This window comes from Equus caballus, chromosome 3 (genome assembly GCF_041296265.1).
Source record: "Equus caballus isolate H_3958 breed thoroughbred chromosome 3, TB-T2T, whole genome shotgun sequence".
Taxonomy (NCBI): Eukaryota; Metazoa; Chordata; class Mammalia; order Perissodactyla; family Equidae; genus Equus; species Equus caballus.
In genome coordinates, this window is record NC_091686.1 from 54,886,609 (window position 1) to 54,907,122 (window position 20,514).

General features: G+C 39.2%; 1 protein-coding gene across 14 annotated transcripts in view; it reads left to right on the top strand.

Moving 5' to 3' along the window:
• Positions 1-20,514, top strand: part of FAM13A (family with sequence similarity 13 member A) — a 316,899-nt gene that overhangs the window by 58,304 nt on the left and 238,081 nt on the right. For all 14 annotated transcript variants that reach the window (XR_011437490.1, XM_070263412.1, XM_070263416.1 and 11 more), the window contains exon 4: positions 18,981-19,158. Coding sequence is in view for 13 of the 14 variants with exons in the window: in XM_070263412.1 (XP_070119513.1) it covers positions 18,981-19,158 (178 nt within the window). In the remaining variant the exon portion in view is untranslated. The remainder of the gene's footprint in view (positions 1-18,980; positions 19,159-20,514) is intronic.

Genomic DNA, 20,514 nt, shown 5'->3' on the forward strand with positions numbered 1-20,514 from the left:
CCAGGGATCTAAGCCTGCAAACCTGGACCATTGAAGCAGAGCACGTGGAAGTTTAACCACTCAACCACAAGGCCAGACCTGTGTGATCTTTTTAATGTGCTGCTGAGTTCGATTTCCTGGTATTTTATTGAGAATTTTTGCATCTACAGTCATCAGGGATAATTGGCCTGTAGTTTTCTTTTCTAGTAGTGTCCTTTTCTGGTTTTGAGGCCAGGATAATTCTGGCCTCATAAAGTGAGGTTGGGAGTGTCCCTCTTCAATTTTTTGGAAGAGTTTGAGAAGGATTGGTGTTAATTCTTCTTTAAATGTTTGGTAAAATACATCAATGAAGCCATCTAGTCCTGGAGTTTCTTTCATTGGGTGATGTTTGATTACTGGTTCAATCTCCTTAGTAGTAATTGGTCTATTCAAATTTTCTGTTTCTTCCTGATTCAGGCTCGGTAAGTTGTATGTTTCTAAGAATATTTCCGTTTCTTCTAGGTTGTCCAGTGTGTTGGCACATAGTTGCTCATAGTAGCCTCTTATGAGCCTTTGAATTTCTGTGGTAACAATTGTAATGTCTCCTTTTTCATTTGTAATTTTGTTGATTTGGGTCTTCTCTCTTTCTTCTTGGTTATCTAGCTAAGAGTTTGTTAATTTTTATCTTTTCGAAGAACCAATTCTTAGTTTAGTTAATCTTTTCAATTGTTTTTCTATTCTTTATTTCATTTCTTTCTGCTCTAATCTTTTCATTTCCTTTCTTCTGCTAACTTTGGGCTCAGTGTGTTCTTTTCCTGGTTCCTTAAGGCATAGAGTTAGGTGGTTTATTTGGGATCTTTCTTGTTTCTTAATATAGGCATTTATTACTATGAACTTCCCTCTTGTGGGATACAAGAAAAGCAATTCTAAGTTCTGGTATATTGTGTTTCCATTTTCATTTGTCTCAGGAGACTTTTATTTCCCCTTTAATTTTTTCTTTGATCTATTGGTGTTCGGGAGAGTGTTGTTTAATTTCCATGTGTTCATGAATTTTCCAGTTGTCCTCTTGTTACTGATTTCTAGTTTCATGCTCTTGTGATCAGAAAAGATACTTGGTATGATTTCAGTCATCTAGAATTTGTTGAGACTTGTTTTGTGGCCTAACATATGGTCGTTCCTGGAAAATGTTCCATGTGCAGCTGGGAAGAATGTGTATTCTGCTGTTGTTGGACAGAATTTATGTGTGTCTGTCAGATCCATTTGGTCTATAGTGTTGTTCAGTTTGTTGTTTCTTGCTGATGCCCTGTCTGGATGATCCATCCATTGTTGAGATTGGGGTATTAAAGCCCCCAGCTGTAATTGTATTACTGTTAGTTTCAGTTTTTTAGCTCTGTTAGCTTTCCCTTTATATATTTAGGTGCTCCAGTGTTGGGCGTGTAAATACTTATAATTGTTATATCTTAATGTGTTGACCCCTTTATCATTTCATAATGATCTTCTTTGTCTCTTTTTACCATTTTTAGTTTAAAGTCTATTTTGTCTGATGTAAGTATAGATAGTCCTGCCTTCTTGTTTTAGTTACCATTTGCTTGAAATGTCTTTTTCCATCCCTTCACTCTCAGTCTATGTGTGCTTTAAGGCTAAAGTGAGTCTCTTATAGGCAACATATTATTAGATCTTGTCTTTTTGTCCATTCAGCCATTCTATGTCTTTTAACTGGGGAATTTAATCCCTTTATGTTTAAAGTAATTATCGATAGGTAAGGACTTACTATTGCCATTTTCTTAATTGTTTTCTGATTGTTTTGTTGACCTGTTGTTCCTTGTTTCTTATCATGCTCTCTTTTTTTGTGTTTTGATGTCTTTTGGTATCAGTATGCTTTTATTTATTGTGTTATTTTGTGTAATTACTATAGGATTTTCCCATGTGGCTATCATGAGGCTTACATAAAGTATCTTAAACTTATAATACCCTATTTTAAATTGATAATAAGTTCAATAGAATTCATAAGTTTTACACTTTTACTTCTCCCTCTTACATTTTAGGTTATTGCTGTTACAATTTACATGTTTTGTTTTGGTTTTTTGGTGAGGAAGATTGGCCCTGAGCTAACATCTGTTGCCAACCTATATCCTTTTGCTTGAGGAAGATTGTCCCTGAGCTAACATCCATGCCAATCACCCTCTACTTTATATGTGGGAGGATGCCACCACAACATGGCTTGATGAGCAGTGTGTGGGTCTGCGCCCAGGATCCGAACCCAAGAATCCCGGGCTGCCAAAGTGGAGCATGTGAATTTAACCACTGTGCCACTGGGCCAGCCCCTACATGTTTTTTAATAACAAATTATTGTCATTACCATTATTTTTACTACACTTTTTTCTTTAACTTTTAAACTAGAGTTGTAAATGAATTATGCACCACTATTAGGATATTGCAGAATATAACTATGACTGTATATTTACCATTACCAGTGAGATTTACACTACCTTCTAATGTTTTTATAATGTTAACTAGCATTGTTTTACTTCTGCTCAAAGAATTCCCTTTAGCAAGTCTCGTAAGGCAGGTCTGGTGGTAATGAACTCCCTCAGCTTTTGTTTGGGAAAGCCTTTATCCCTCCTTCTTTTCTGAAGAAGCGCTTCAGTGGGTATAGAATTCTTCATTGACGCTTATTTTCTTTCAATATTTTGAATATGTCTGCCATTCTCTCCTGGCCTGAAAAGTTTCTGTTGAGAAATTCTCTGATAGTCTTGTGGTGGTTCCCTTATAATTTCCCTGTTTTCTTCTTGATGTTCTTAAAATTCTTTGTCTTTTGACAATTTAATTATAGTCTGTCTCAATGTATCCCTATTCAAGTTCAACCTCTTTGGGGTCCTTTAGGCCTCGTGGATCTGGATGTCCATTTCTCTCCCCAGGTTCGAGAAATTTTCAGCCATTATTCCTTTTCATATACTTTCTGTCCCCTTTTATTTTCATTGTGTTCCATAATTCCCATAAGCATTCTTCAGTTTTTTCCATTCTTTTTTCTTTTTGCTCCTCTGACTGGGTAATTTCCAATGCCTTATACTCCAGGTCACTGATTCTTTTTCGCATGATTGAGTTTACTTTTGAAACTCACTGTTGAATTCTTCAGTTCAATTATTGTATTTTTCAACTCTAGGATTTCTGTTTTTTGGGGTTTTTTTGTGGTTGCTATTTCCTTGTTGAACTTCTCATTTTGTCATGCACTGTTTTCCTAGTTTTGTTTAGTCATTTGTCTGTTTTCTTGTAGTTCACTAAACATCCTTAAGAGGCTTATTCTGAATTCTTTGACAGTTCATAATCTCCATTTCTTTAGGGTCAGTTATTAGAGCACTATTAATCTTTAGTGATGTCATATTTACTTGATCTTTTGTGATCCTTGACTCCTTACATCAGTATCTGTGCAATTGAGTGAACAGGCTCCTCTTCTAGACTTTACAGGTTTGCTTTGGCGGAGACAGTTCTTCAGTTAGCTAGTTGGGTTTCTGGGTGTGTCTGCTTGTAATGTCCTTAGGCAGGTGGGGCCTGCTATTGTGGTCTATTTTTGGGTAAGGCAACTGTTCCAGCTCTGAGGACAGGGATAAAGGGGCATGTGCCACTGGCTGAAAACAGTTGGATAGGACTGCTGTCTTGGTTTCCTATCCTAGTGAGGCTGTAGGATGGGCTCTGCAGTTGCCTGGATTCTCTGGTCAGGCTTACTACATGGTCAGGACTGGGTACTCTATTCAGTAGTAGGCGGGGCTATGAATTAGCTTCCCTGCAGGTTCTCCAGCAGGATGGGATCCAGAGCCTTTACATCTCCTTGTTTGGGACCTGAATCAGCCCAGCATGTGCAGTGAATTCCCTGGTCAGGTGAGGCCACTGGTTTTGCTCTGCGCACAGGGGAAACCACAGGCTATGCTCTTGTTCAAGAGCCACCCTACACAGGGCTGTTGAACGAGCTTTCAAACTTCCCGTGCACTCTGGTTAGGTTCCTTGGTTGGACAGTGATGAGTGGAGCTACACATTAGGTTCCCTGCCCGGATGCAGTGGGAGAAGCAGCTCTAAAGCCAGTAAAGCTCTCTGTTTGTTGTCTTATCTCAAGCCGACTTGCACCCCTACTTCCCTGGCCAAACAAGGCCACTAGTTTTGTTCTGCAAACTATCAGCTCTTGTTCGCCCACCTCGCAGACCAAGTGCGGCTGGCTGTACAGCTTCCAGGAGTTGTCTCCAGCCCTTCTGGTCAGATGAGGCCAGAAGGCACTCTCCACAGTGGGTGAGGCTGTGACTCTGCTCCTTGGGTAGGTGTGGGAAAACAAGGCTATAGGGCTGACAAAATTCCTCGTCTGAGGATACAAATCAGGCAGATCTGCACCTTGCTGAGTTCCCTGGTCAGAGTGCACCTGCAACTTCATTCTGCAGATGAGCAAAGCCGCTGGTTGGGATTACTACTTGGGCACTGCAGGTATGAACTCAGTCTGCCAAGATCTGTCTGCTGGTTGTTGCAAACCCCTCCCCACTTTTCTGTCTCAGTCAGATTCCCAGTGCAGTCCCCATGGTATGAGATCAGAGTACAGGCTCCTGTAAAGTGACCCACAATGCTGTGTGGGGGCTGGTTGTCCTCCCAAGTTCTTTTCCCACTGGAGGAACCTCGGGCTCTGGGGAGACCTCTCCACATGGTGCTGGGCTGGCCTGGGGGCGGGCAATGCAGTCAGTGTGTAGCCACTTCTCTTACCTTTCTAATGCATCTGTCTTGGTCTCTGTGGTACGAGGGGGTGCTTCAGCCTCACCCTCATGTTCTAAGATTCTCTCAGTGGTGTCTTGTTCCTGAACAGTTGTTAGTTGTTCTTGGAGGGGGAGCGAAGTCAGGAGCAACCTCTGTCCCCGTCTTGGTTATGTCACTCTCCTCTTCCCTTTGTTATAAGGACACCAGTTCTACTGGATTAGAGCCCCACCTTGATCACCTCATGTAACCTTAATTCACTCCTTAAAGGCCCTGTGTCCAAATACAGTCAGTTTGGGAGTTAGGGCTTCAACCTGTGGATTTTGTAGGGACAAAATTTAGTTCATAACGTTGTGCTTTTAAAAATTTATCACAACTTGATAAGGGTATGAGTAAAAATTAATTAGTAAAATGCCTACAGTAGATGCTAGTTAGGTGGTCACTGGGATAGAAATCATTATTACAGAATTGATATCCTTTTGTCTTGGAAATCTTATGACTGACCAAGCTAGGAGTAAGAAGTAAGTTTAAAATAAATGATAGGCTGTGGGCAAAAGGTGTTACTGCAGTGTGTTTTCCTTATTTGTACAGATAATTTTTGTATGTTTTTTGTGTTTTACTGTTGACTGTCTCTGAGAACTTATTCATTTTAGTGGTAATAATAATAATTGGTGCTATTAAGTGACTCCTCACTGTTTAGTTTAATACCCAGCAGATATTTTATTTATATAATCTCTTTTGATCCCAGCACCAGCTCTAATGAGGTATAGACAGGATAGTCTTCAAATTGAAGAAAGACATTATAGCATGTGGCTTAGAGCATAGGCTCTGGGTCCATTCTACCTAGTTACAGATCTCAGTTGGCCATTTGCTGGCTGCATTGGCATGGGCAAGTTACTTAACCTTTCCGTGCCTTAGTGTATTAGCTGTCTATTGCACCATAACAACTAGTCCAAAATTTAGTGGCTTAAAATTACAATCAACATTTGTTTTCTCTCACAGTTTCTGTGGATTAGGAATTCAGGTATGGATTAGCTGGGCAGAACTGGTTTAGGGTCTGTCATGAAGTTGTTGTCAAGAGTTGACAAGGGCTGCAGTTATCTGAAGGCTTGACTGGGGCTAGACGATCTGCTTCCAAGGTGGTTCCACCCACATAGCTGGCAGTTTAGTGCTGGCTTTTGGTCAGAGGCCTCAGGTCCTTTCTATATGGGCCTCTCCAGATGGCTGCTTGAGTGTTCTCCTAGCATATAGCTGGCTTCCCCCAGATGGAGTGCCTCGAAAGAGAGAAAAACTATCCTTTTAATTACCTAGGCCTGGAAGTCAAATATCATCATTTGTACCACATTCTGTTCATTAGGAGCAAGTCAATAATCTGGCCTGTATTCAAGGGGAGAGGAATTAGGCACCATCTCTTGAAGGGAGAAATGTCAGACTTTCTGGACGTTTTAGAACCACCACACTTAGTTTCCCTGTTAAATGGATATCATGCTAGTGTTTGCTTCCTGAGCTTATTGTGGATACTAAGTTTATCCATGTATAAAGCACTTAGAACAATACTAGTCATATAATAAATAGTTAAGCCAGTGCTTCTCAACTGTAGCAGCCTGGAAGAATTGCTTGGGAAGATTTGACAGATCCCAGAGATAGAGTACCATCCTACACCAATTAAATTTTCATCTCCAGAGATGGGACACAGGCATCCATATTTTTAACGCAATCTTCCTTCCCCATGCTTATGTCCCAGTTCATCCTCAGCCCTCCCTCCTGCCCCTTGTTTTCTTGGTTATAAGAAGACAAACCATTTAGTGTGATTCCCTTGACTTTTCCACTTTCAAGCTTAAAACCAGTATTTTTACCCTTCCTGTATCCTAACTTCCCTGTCTCTAAAACAGAAAAAAATAACCAGAGTTAGGGATGAATAAGTGCACTTACCTGCCTAATGGTTAAGAAGGAGGAAGGAAAAGGAAAAAAAATGGGTTTCAGTTTAAAGATGAAGATTTCAAAATTCTTGCCCAAATTGATTGAAACTGCCTGAACTTATTTCTCTTTTTTTTTGTGGAAGATTAGCCCTGAGCTAACATCTGCTGCCAATCCTCCTCTTTTTGCTGAGGAAGACTGGCCCTGAGCTAACATCCATGCCCATCTTCCTCTACTTTATATGTAGGACGCCTACCACAGCATGGCTTGCCAAGTGGTGCCATGTCCGCACCCGGGATCTGAACCGGCGAACCCCAGGCTGCCAAAGCAGAACGTGTGAACTTAACTGCTGTGCTACCGGGCCGGCCCCAAACTTTGGATTGTTGGTTGAGTTGAGAAATCACACAAGATGGGACAAACCTTCATAAATTCATTTGGGAATATTTTTGGATAGGCTGCCTGTTAACAATTTTTATTTTTTTATATTTTAAAAAATTTTAGTGAAAGCTTAAGCCTGCACATATATGTTGCATGTTATGTATAGTTCAGGACTCTTTTTTTTTTGCATGAAATCGGTGATTGAAAAGTTGCTTTTCAGTTACAGTCATGCATCACTTAACAGCCGGCATACGTTCTGAGAGATGGATTGTTAGGCGATTTCATCGTTGTGTGGACGTGACAGAGTATACTTACACAAACCTAGGGTATAGCCTGCTACACACCTAGGCTATGTGGTACTAATCTTACAGGATCACTGTCTGTCATTGACTGAAACATCTTTATGTGGCACATGACTGTATTAAATCGAGGTGAAGGCATTAGGTTTGATATTTTGTTGCTCAAGTAGAAAGTTAGGATAAGGTCCTGCCAACAGGGAGCTTACAGTTTTATTAGGTAGACAGAGAGCCAGGATACTCAGAATAAACTGGGGTTGAGAAGGAGGGATCATTTCTAAGTCAGATGATCAGAAGTGTTTTAGCCGAAAGGGTGGTAGTTCTTGGGCCGGGCTTTGGAGGACTGGTAGAATTCCCACAGGTGGCGTGCACTCAGGGAGAGAAGACTACCTGAACAAAGGTGTTTGGAAAACACAGGGACGTGATTGCAACCATGAGCATAGTGTGTCATGTTGGGGGTTGGTTAATGCAATGGGTTTGGTGATCTTTCAGTACACTTAGTAATCAAATACTGAAATGGCATGTTCCTAAGTAATTTTGTTACCCTCAATACAATTTATCATCTTCATTACCTTGAACATATTTTCCTTTATTTAAAGAAATGTTTTTATCAAACTAATATGTGAATATGGTTTTATTAAAAAAAAGGAAATGGAAAGATTTATAAAGAAAACCTGTACACACCCTTTGGCAGCCCTCAATTCATTCCCAGAGGAAATCAGTTTTCACTTGTTGAGCTGTTCTTTTGCTATTTGCTTCCATTTGATAATATACTTTTAATGTTGTATTTTGATTTCTCACTTTCAGACATTATCTCATTGCTTCCAGTTATGAAATATGTGAAATTAGCTGTTGCATTGTCACTTACTCCAAGTGATTTCTTCCAATATTGTTATATCACAATTTTAGCTGAATTCATAATTAATGTTTGACTTGTAATGACTCTGTAAGGGTGTGTGTATGTTGTGTGAGATGTATTTGCTTGATGTTAAAATTTGTCTATGTTTCACTCACATAATTTTCTATCTGCAGTTTTTCTCAAACTACTCCAACAAATCCACTGATAACTATATATATTTTTTAATTATCAGGTAATATTTCTGGGGAGATTCCTCTTTGAGCCTTTTTCTTCTCCTGCCTGAACTGGTCGTAGAGGTCATCCTGGGCTTTCCTCACCAGCCTTCCTGGACCTGCTCTTTCCTGGAGTTCTTTTCATGCATTGTGTTGGGCCCTCAGTAAATCCCTTCCATCTGGAAAATACTGTCTTTGGTCTTGGAAGTTTTCCTATGTTATCTTCCTTATATTGTTCCTTTAGATGTCTTATCATTGTCTTTTACTTCTGTTTTCTATGCAATTTAATCAACTTCATTTTCCAACCTTGTTTATTTTTTAAATTTCAGCTGTTATGTTTTTAATATCCAAAATATTCATACTCTTTCTTTTTCAAAGCACTCTATTCTCATTTTATACATTCTATTCTTGCTTTTCTGAAAATACTAACAAGGCTTTCTGGGTTTTTTTGGTTTCGTTTTCTTGTTCCCGTATTATTTCTGTTTGTGGGATTTTTTTCTGTATTTCTTTACTCAAACATATGGTGATTCTTGGCTCTTGTGATTTAAGAATAGCATTTTGTGTATGGGACCAGTGGGCTTGTCTGCTGGTGTTCTTCTCTTTGGGAGGATTAGATAGTGGGGATAGTAGATAGAGGAAAACCTAGCTGTTTCATCTGGGGAATCACAAACGTCAGCATGTGGACATATTTTTCTCTTCAGCCATTGAGTTCCTCAAAAGCAGGAATGGGAGGGAGGTGGGAAGCGTGCTAATGGGCCCACTATTTCTTAGCAGATTTCCACTGATCCTCACATTTTCAACTGTTCCTCACTCTAGCCCTTAGCTCTCTCGGGTCCAGAAATCCATCGATGTTATCTGGAGACCGAGGCTCAGCACTCCTGCCTGACAGGGATGCCTGAGCAGGGGTCCCTGGAGCCTGACAGGCTTCAGTCTGTCTGTTTTCAGTCACTTGCTTTTACCTCCACGTGTCTGAAATTTCATCTACCTGTCGTTTCTGCTATTCTTTTTTTGCCCTTGGGTGTTTTCCTTTTTAAATATTATTTTACTGTCATTTCAGAGGAGTATTGGGAAGTGATCAATCCTTCTCTTTAAATGGACATTCCCTCTTGCCTTTTCCCCTGGAAATGTGATTTTAAATGGAACAGAATTATATAATAGCAGCTGTGCAAAAAAGTGTGAGAATTAAGTGCCTGTGAATTTTAGCTTATGGGCATTTGAGAATTTAGACAGCAACTGTTTTTCTTAAGAAAACCAGCCAAACAATAGAGCCATTTTAATCAGTGCAATGCCTGATTGTAAAGAAATCTGATTTAATAAGCTGAATTGCACATGAGCCATGAGTTCTGTTTTTCTTCCTTACGTGAGGAATTCACTCGGTAAGTCTGAGTTAAGCCTGTCTTTTATCCGTTCTCTGTATCATAATGCCACTTGCGTTGTTTGAGTTTAGTTGAGTGGTTTTGCCTTGCGAATTTTAAAGTACCATGCAGATGTTAGCTAGTTATCCTACTAGTTAAGTCATCACTCCTTGGATAGTAGGCGCTCCATAGGAAGCATATGACACATTTCCTTCCCTAGATTAATTCCTTCTTACTGAGAAGTTCCTTTTCCTTTGAAATTATTCAACTCTCACAAATGTCTGTTTCTGTGAAAAAGAGGATCATTATATTAAACTCCAAAATTAAGGCCTTTCCATTTTCAGTCTGTGCCTTTTAGATTTGCAGTAGGCAATGCCAAATATATAAACTATTCTTTTTTCTAGGTGAAGACCTAAACACGGTGCAGAATTAAAGGGTTTCCATCTGCAGTCTGTTTAAGGGGCCAGTCAATCAGTTATGTGACAACTTCACTGGAATTAATTGGAAACGTGGTTCCAGGAAACCCAGGTTTCCACATATGACTCCATATATTTTGATGATGTTCCACTTTGTGGTGCTTCCATCCAGATCCATGTGACAGAAAAAACCTTGTTTGTGTTTATAATCCTCCATGACTCTAAGAATGTAGATCCCAATAACTAGAGGATCTTTTGTTTGCTGCATACATCTATAAGTCTTTATTTTCCTTATAATGGCTTTTGATACTGTGGAGAGTATTAAGTACTGTGTGAGATTATGCAAACTTGGAAAGAGAGGCCGTGACTGTGTGAAGCTATTCTGCGTTAATAACAGCTGGTCTCAAGTGTGTGTGTATGTCAGTTTTGTTGAAATCTTTCGTGTACTGTTGTTCGTTTAGCTGTTCTCTTTATCTTTGACAGCTTATACCTTTTAAAAATTCTCCTATTGTCATTTTAGTGAGGTGTTAGGAGGAAAAGTAGATAAACTCGCCTTTAACTGAAAGTTCTCCTCTGACTTTCTTTTTCCCCCACACTTGATTGTAAAGTCAACAGAATTTCCTTATAACAGCTTTATTGAGATACAATTTACACACCGTAAAATCGACCTTTTAAAATGTACAGTTCAGTGGTTTTCAGTGTATTCAGAGTGCAACTATCACCACTATCCGGTTTTAGAACATTTTTATCTCTCCAAAAAGAAACTCCAAGCCCATTAACAGATACTCCCCATTCCTTCCTCCCTCTCGCCGCTCCGCTCCTCCCAGCCCTAGGCAAAAGGTAATCTACACTCTGTCTGTAGAGATTTGCCGGTTATGGACAGGACTCACTTCTTTCACTTAGCATAAGTTTCAAGGTTCACTCAAGTTGAAACATGTATCAGTACTTCATTCCTTTTTATGGCTGGTTAATATTCTGTTGTATGACTAGACCACATTTTATTTACCCATTCCTCCATTGATGGACATCTGGGTTGTTTTTACCTTTTGGCTATTATGAATAATGCTGTTATGAACACTTATGTACAAGTTTTTGTGTGGACATATGTTTTCATTTCTCTTGAATATCTACATAAGAGTGGAATGGCTAGGTCAAATAGTGACTTTATGTCAAACATTTTAAGGAACAGTTTTCCAAAGTAGTTGCGCTATTTTACATTCCCGTCAGCAGTGAGTGAAAGTTTTAATTTCTCCACATCCTCGCCAGCACCTGTATTGTTTGTGTTTCTTATTTTAGACATCCTCTTGGTACAGGCAATAGAATTTTGTAATATCAGAGAGATTATGGGATTGAAGAGGAAAAAGAGAGAGGTGAGCCAGCCGCTCCAAGGCCAAGAAGATAATATCTGTTGGAGATTTTTGGAATGAATTGTTGTGAACCGAGTGAAATCCTCAGTAAATTCTGCATTTTTCACTAATGCTTTTGTGTGAGGAGCATCTTATTTGAAGTGAACTGGAAGAGGAAAAGGGAGAACAACCCACAAATGAGTTACAAAAAAAAAGTATACAGCTTCTATTAGTAGAAAATCAACTCACATAAAATAAATATTGAAAATTTGTTTAAAGAATAGAAGTTTGAAGGGACACCAAGTGCTTAGCCTGCTAAGCACCTGCAGCTCTGCCCTAACTCTGTTTAGCTGTGTTCTGAACACCTACCTTACTGAACCCATGGACGTAATCAACCTTTACACTGAATCCATAAACAATTTGAAGACTTAAGGGAGAAGGAGGAAATATCCAAAACAGGCTTAAAAACTCTGGGCTTGATGGTTTGACTCATAGGACACCACATCAGTCCACTTACAGCTGAGCAGTAGTGTCAGCTGGATCGGTAGTATCTTGAGGGGTTTGGGGGCTGGGATAGCGATAATACGATTTCCACTGAAACTACATGCTGACTATACTTTGCCCACTTAATATAGCACTAGATTTATGGAAAAAGCCAAGTTTTATTAGCTGGGACTATTGCCAATATTGTTCAAGATTAGCATGTTATATTGTGGGAGGCTCCTCGTCCTGTGTGCTATGGTTGTGGTCCCCATTCTCCTGTGTACAGACATTCCCACACAAACAGGTTCTTCAGCTGTTAAATACTTGTCTAACATCTAGCCCAGATGTGAGCTCCCAGCTTTGAAATTTAGATAAAATGTTTTATGTGTTTCTTATATTTTTATCTATGCCACCTGCCCCCAGTGACAAGCATTTAGCACTCAGTAAATACCCACAGAATAGAGTTGCTGACCTGCTATTCAGGCGTCATCAGGAGTGGCTTTTCGCAATGGGACTGGAATGGAAAGAATCGTCTAGTTCTCTGTTCTTCCTGCAGGCTTTGCCTTTGCCTTGACATGCAGGTCCCTCCTGGGAGCGAGAGTAGCAGTGCAGATGTTGGCTAATTTGGCAATAAACACACCTCTGCATCTTGCAGAATCTAATCAGAATGATAAGATTTGTAGTTTCATTTATTTATTAGTCACTTTATCATCCTGCCCTTTGAGAAATTTGTGTGAGGCCTTTGAGAAGTTTGTCATGGGCAAAGTTCTCAAAGGGGGAGGTGTGAAAATAGAACCCCTCCTTTTACAGAGAAAAACACCAGTCCTGTTAATCATGGCTTTAATTATGTGTCTCCATGAGCTTCTCATAACTCTAACGAAAAGGGATTCCACTCATGGGGAATGAAGTGTAGCGATAAAACCCAGTCTAATCCAGCGTTGCTGGCATTCTATGATTATTTTTTCCCATGCTTTGCAAATGCATATTTAGAGAGAAATAAACTTCGTGTTGTGTTCTCATGTATTTTATAAAACATTTTCTGCCCAGACATTCTTGTAGGCTTTTATTAAAATGTTCCCCACCTTCAGCCCAGGACCTAAGAAGCTATAATTTATCGTAAGTAGATTAAGATTCCCACTCCCCACTACTTACCAATTTTGTTTATTTGTTGATTCAGGAAACATTTCTTAAATATTTACAGGTATGAGACAGTGTGCTAGGTGCTCTGTAATAATGATAACAACAGCTAACTCTGTTAGAGTATGCTGATCAAATTATGTGCTTGCTCTGAGTTCACTGCCTGGATTTGAACTGCAACTCGCCTACCTGGTAGCTGTGTGAATGTAGACAAGTTAATCTCTCTGTTTCAGCCCAGTCATCTTTAACGGGGAGGTATTAGATTCCGATTGTAGCTGTAACAGATTACCACAAATTTAGTGGCTTAAAACAACACAAATGTATTATCTCACTTTTCTGTGAGAAGTGTGTGGGCTCAGCTGGTTTCTCTGCTTGCCATCTCACAAGGCCAAAATCAGGGCATCAGTCAGCCTGGGTTCTTATCTGTCAGCTCTGGAGGAGAAGCTGCTTCCAGGTGCGTTCAGGTCGTTGACAGTTTTCTGTTCCATGTGCTTGTGAGGCTGAGGTCTGTGTTTTCCATGCTGGCTTCGTAGCTTCTAGTGGCTGTCCGCATTCGCAGCCTTGTGACCTCTCTACATCTCTAGAATCAGCAACAGTTCATGGTTCTATCTAATAGATTAGCAAGTTTTCATAAATCCTTTTGTGAGGCTTAATGAGGAAATAAAAAGCTACTTCAATAAATCTGGCGCCGTGAAGCTAAATATTTTGGTTCTTTTAGTGGCTGACCTTCTCCTGGCTCTGAGATGTATCATGGTAGAGATTAGCATTTTGCTAATTGTTTTATTTTTTTCTCCTTGAGGCTAAGATTGTAAGTGCAGTATAACTTCGTAGCCCTTGAAAAGTCGAAGCACGTGACAAGCTGGAGGATAAATGTCCAGATTAGAGTTAGGTGCCATCTGTGATACAGGGCCAGCTTTCCTGATTATGATCATAATCTTTTTTTAATGAGAGCAAATACTTGTCACAGGGTTCAATGTTTGCTGCTTACTGTGGAACAAAAGTTTTTATGGTACAGTTTCCTTTAAGTGCTGAGTCGTTTTACCTGTAGGTGTATGTTTGAGAAATGGGTCAAATTTAGCCAACAATGGATGAAATATTTCAAGAAAACTTGAATAATTTAAAGTGTCACTTTTCACTAATGGAGAAATTTAGTTCTTGTCTAGGAAAAGATTGATGATAAGGAGAATGATGATTCTTTCAATTATTAACCATTATTCCATCTTCAGGGCTTTCTTAAACCGTTTTTGGACTCGTGAATTATAGCATATTATTCTAATTTTTTTTTTTTTTAGTTTTTTTTTTTTAAAAGATTTCATTTTTTTCCTTTTTCTCCCCAAAGCCCCCCGGTACATAGTTGTGTATTCTTCGTTGTGGGTCCTTCTAGTTGTGGCATGTGGGACGCTGCCTCAGCGTGGTTTGATGAGCAGTGCCATGTCCGCGCCCAGGATTCGAACCAACGAAACACTGGGCCGCCTGCAGTGGAGCACACAAACTTAACCACTCGGCCACGGGGCCAGCCCCATATTATTCTAATTTTTATTCCAACTTAAATCTAGAAATAACAAAGTTTAAAACAGGCTAAATATTTTAATACGTCTGCACAGGTGCATTTCTCTTCTATTTCTGAGGCCCCTCTGTGGAATTTCATAACTAAAGATCCTTACCCTCTGACAACCAAACGATCCTTTTCTTGTCATTTAAATACTCTCTGTATCTGATTCCTGCATAACAGGCAGACCCAGCTAATTCTGTAAGTGGACTAAATTATTCCACGTTAAAGATATATTTGAGAGATAGATGTCTCTTTATTCGTATACTATTTTGTCTTACTATCTGTGTGTCTTAAAAGTGTCTTAAGTGTGTATCAATCTATTGAAATTATTTCCTGATTACCTTTATATGCAAGGCACTGAGGGGATTTAAAAGATGTTTAAAACTCAACCTCCAACTCTGAAAGAGCTTACGCTTGCCACTTTGTCGATTCTTTACTTTAGTTGCCTACAAACATGAAATCCATTCTCATGAGTCCTTCCCGACAATCGTAATTATGATCACAGTCACCACCCCTCCCCTGGCTGGTCCCCCAGTGCCCCCAGCCATTCCTGTGTTTATTGCTGAATGTCTCAACCACTAGGATATAAGCTCCATGGAGGCAAGGATGTCTGTCTGTTTACTGATGTATCCCAAATGCTTAGAATTGCGCCTGGCGTAGAGTAGTCACTCAAATATTTGTTGAACGATTGGAGGGGTATTCTATACATGTATTTTTCATATACAAAGCAAACAACTTTCAGATTAAAAACAAAACATATTCAAACTATATCCAGAATCCACCCATGTCTTACTATGGCATCACTATCAACCTGTCCAGACCAACAGGCCTTTCTCTTTTGGGACTGTCACAATAATCCCCTAACCAGAGGCTCCCTGCTTGTGCCTCCTACAGTCTAGATTCAGCACAGCAGCCAGAGAGGTCCTTTTAAGTCTCCCTACAGCTCAAAACCCTCACAAAAATAAAAGACCATGGCTTATAACAAGACTACAGTGATCTGCCTGCTCCCTCCCCACACTGTCTCCTGATTTCACTTCCTGCCGCTCTCCCACCTGCCACTACTTGGCCACACCCTCTGCCCCCCTACCAGGCCCAGGCTCCCTCAGGGCCTTAGCACTTGCTGTTTCCATTGTTTAGAAGGCACTTCCGTTTTTCCTTCACTTTCTGCTCAGTTGTCACTGTATCAGAAAGGCCATCCCTGAGCTTAATAAGGCACACACATTACCTACCTTGTTCAGAGGCCTTCCCTGACGTCCCCCATGCCTGATCACTCTGCTTTATTCTCCCTTAGCCTCCTTTATATTTCTTCATAGCACTTACATTACCACTTCACATAAATATTGTTGATTTATTTGGTTGTCTTTCCTGATTAGAATGAAAGTTTAATAAAAGCATGAAGTTTGTTCATTGCTGTGTCCCTGGTGTTACTGCATGTCAGACACACAGGAAGCACGTGATAAATATCACACATGGTGTGCAATAAGTATACATTATGAATAAATGTGCGCAAAAATAGAAGCAGAGCTAAATCTTAAGTGAGACCTTGAGGGAGCCATTGTAATTACCAATAGAAATGCAAGAACATGAATGAATAAGGCGTATTTATTATATGTAGGTATCTGTGACTCTAAATATAATGCAAGCAATAATAAAGTAATTATTATGAACTTTGTTTCTTGTTAAGCATCAAAAGTCCTCTTATTAGGCACATTCACACCCACACAAACGCCATTGTGCTATGCTGGACGTTCTTCTACAATCCCGCGTTTAAAGGTCTTGAGCAATTATTATTCCCATATGCAGAAAATTTTGCCTGTGGGATTGCTGCAGGCTGGTAATAATGGTCATGTTTACCACATATTTCTGGTAACACAGTGAAAATTGCAGACTCTCAGGATTATGATAGCACATAATTAATCAGTATGAAAAAAGACGAGAAGAAACGGCATGCTAATAAAGTCAGGTCTTTACTGCGCTGTCAATGTATTTGAACAGAGGTTCAGGAAGTAAATTTGGAACATTTAAGGTTCGAATGTGTGCTGCAGTGGAGGACGCTCACATACTGGCCACACAGTGAATCCATCTTCCATCAGAGAAACGGAAGTGCTCTGGGTAGAAGGAGACAGAAATAAAGTATTTGTCCCTCAATTACTTTTGCTTTTGGAGAACACGTTTAGTGATTCTTCCCTTCATTCCATAAAGAACCTAATGTTATTTTGTTAAGTTTGAGATTCTCTGAATATGTCTATCTCCCTTCCCATTATTTGTCAGTTTTATTTCCTGGGAAAATTATTCATCGTCTTTCAAAAACCAGAAGTAAATGATGAAAGTGGTGCTTTTTCGAAGGTGTTATTGTCATAAATTCATAGCTATTTTGAATATTTGTTTTATTCCATCTGGTGTCTACACACAGTGCCCGCCTTAGGGTTTGAGGTTTCATTTCGGAGCCGGACAGCCAGAGGCCCATCGTCAAGGCTGTTGGAATGCTATTGCCTGTACCCTGCAATGCTGGGGATTAAATCACAGCTCTAGACGGATATCACACACTGTGAAAACATCCAGACTCGCTTTGGATTAGTCACTCTAAAAAGGAAAACGGCAAAATAGGATTGCATTTTCTCTTAGTTAGTATTTATCTATCTTTATAATATAAAGGTATGAGAAATGGTTAGTCTTCAATTAGTTTTTAATCACTCCAAACTTAATTATTGCTATTTCTTGCATATTCCTGCTAGTCAAGATGACAGTGCAGTGGGCAGTGCCAACATAAGCAACATACCACATGGATTATCGAAGTATTTGAATATGATTTTTCTTTTTTAAAAGTAATTTAATATGAAAAACTTCTAATATCAAGAAATCTGTTTTGCCCTAAACATCATGTAGTTTATTGGATCACATTGTTTGTGAACAGTAAGAAATAATTATCGGAATCCTAAGTCAGATATTCTCCAACACAATTCTAACAAAGATTTAAATTTGCACATTTTTGGCATTGCTATTTTTGACAGCATCACTTATTTTAACATTCATAAAGGTGAAATGGGCTCCTGTTACAAGGTATTCCATTAAAACCTCAGTGCGCTCATAAAACCAAATTGGTGAAGGTAAAGTAAAAGAAGGTATTTAATTTATTCATTTAACAAATACTCGCATAGCACTCAGTATGTGTCAACCACTCTGGTTTAAGTACTTTACAACTGTCAGCTCATTTAATTCTCCTCACAATCCAGTGAGACAGTTAATATTACCATTGATAAACAAGGAAACAGAATTTCGTAGACAGTCAAAGGTCACACAGGTAGTTAAGTGGCAGAACCAGGATCCTGACACAGGAAGTGACTCTGAGCCTCATGTTTATCGTGTGCTCTGCAGCCACTCACTGGCGCTTTGTGTGACTTTGTGTTTTCTGTTTTTACTTCCTGCAATGGCATTGTGTTACCCATGCGTTTTGCAATGCTGACTAATCCTCTTCCTTTACAGCTGGTTTGCCTCACTTTTCTGTTTCTTATTTGCTTGGCTGGCTAAAGCGGCAGACTTATAACTATGTAAATTAGAGAATCCAATGTGTATTAATTATGACTAGATTCAGTTTTCATTCTCTTACATGTCTGTCTAAAGGATGGATTGTGATTATTTCCCTAAAGTATTTGTTATAAAAGATTTGTGTTTCCTCTGATAGGAAGTAGTATGCAAAATTACTTAAGATAGCAACTTTACTCGATTTAAATATTGACAAAAATGAATCTTTGAGAGTTGAGGGAAACTTGGCACATTGTGGGATATTTTTGGCTATATACAGGGTTATTTGGCTTTTGCCTGAGAGGCACATATCAAATTCTAAGCTCTGTGACATGTGATAGATTAAAAAGCTACGTAGAAATTGTGTCCTTCAGCTTTCTCTGTGTATAGATTCCTGACCACTAAGTTTAGTGTCACTCATGGTGACCCAGGAAGGTCTCTTGTATCAGATTTTATTCAACCAAGAGATTCTTGTTTTTAACAAACTTAAAGACAAAAATCAAATGGAAGATTCCACCATGGATAAAAAACCCAAACGTTATCTTAATTTGGGGCAAGAAAACACAAAATTGAACCCATTGTATGCACTGAATAAAGCTCATGGTTTTCAGGATGTCTTGAATAAGTGAGTAATTCTTGAACATTAAAACAAAAGTCCAGTGCCTAAGGAACATAGAAAAGGCAAAAATGCCCCCTTTTTGATGGTCTATCTCAGTCTCTAGGAATTTTTTTCTGAATAAAATGGCACAATTTATTAGACCTGTGTGCTTTTGTTGTTACTGTGCAATATGCCTGAGAACATTTTGTGTTCTTTGTCTTTTCAGATGACAGACATGATGCTCAGGAGAGTCGCTTAAGAGACTTAATAAGAGAGCTGCCAGACACCCACTACTGCCTCCTCAAGTACCTGTGCCAGTTCTTGACAGAAGTAGCCAAGCACCACGTGCAGAATCGCATGAACGTTCACAATCTCGCCACCGTGTTTGGGCCAAATTGCTTTCAGTAAGTTAGTGGCGTTTTGCTGTTAATATCATCACGTACCCTTTTCCTTGACTAATGCCTGAAATTACTGGGACATAGAAGCACATTTCAGATTGAACAGTCAGTCAGCTGATTTTGGAGGAGTTCCATCTTGCTCTCAGGCATTTTACCCTTGTTTTTTTGGTCCCAATTTTATTTTATTTTTAATTTTTTTCGGATGTACATCATATTTCAAATCCTATGTACATTACATCATGTTCACCACTCGAACAGTAATTATAGTGCATCCCCTCACATGTGAGCCTAATCACCCCTTTTGCCCTCCCCCCTTCCCCAATGGTAACCACCAGGCCAATCTCCAATGCCATGTGGTTTTTTTTTTTTTGTCGTTTTTATCTTCTACTTATGAGTGAGATCATATGGTATTTGACTTTCTCCCTCTGACTTATTTCACTCAGCATAATACCCTCAAGGTCCATCCATGTTGGCACAAATGGTTGGATTTCGTCATTTCTTATGGCTGAGTAGTAGTCCATCGTGTATAAATACCACATCTTCTTTTTCCACTCGTCCCTTGATGGGCACCTAGGTTGCTTCCATGTCTTGGCTATTGTGTATAATGCCGCAATGAACAGAGGGGTGCAAATATCTTTATGCCTTTGTATTTTCAAGTTCTTTGGATAAATACCCAGCAGTGGAAGAGCTGGATCATATGGTAGATCTATCCTTAATTTTTTTAATAGTGATAAAGTTCAAATCAATGCTAATAGGTAGAAAATGACAATCAAGATACCTCAGTGACAGAAAAATGTAACCTTAGCTACATTTACTTATTTTCTAGGAACTAATTAGACTAGAAATAAACTAGTCTCCTTGATAGGTACTATATAACTAGCCACAAGAACTTTTATAAAGCTTTGCATTTGATTTTCTGTGTTATTCCTTAAAACTCTTTATTGTTGATACGTGAAACATGTTCTTACGATCCAGGGACTTTGCTTTTAACTGTCCTATTAATCCTCTCTGATATCAAACATGTTCCTCCTAATTATAAGGAAAGAGAAGGAGAGAATGTTCACTCTTCAAAAGCTCTGAAGTTCTCAGCCAGCTGTTTTTTTGTAATAGTGTATTTGCTTCTCCACTCCATTAATCTGCGGACTTACTCAGCTGCCCAGAACTAGTAATATTATAGTCCTCAGAATGGCTGTCTGAATATAAACTCTAGCTTAACTTGTGGTGACTGTGGAGTTCCAGGACATTTGCAGCCCACTGTGGAGAGAAGTTCTACATTAAATAATATCTATCCCCATTATAACCTTAGAGATTTAAATTTTAAATAATGGCATTTCGTAGGCTATGTTAGGATCTCATGAACAA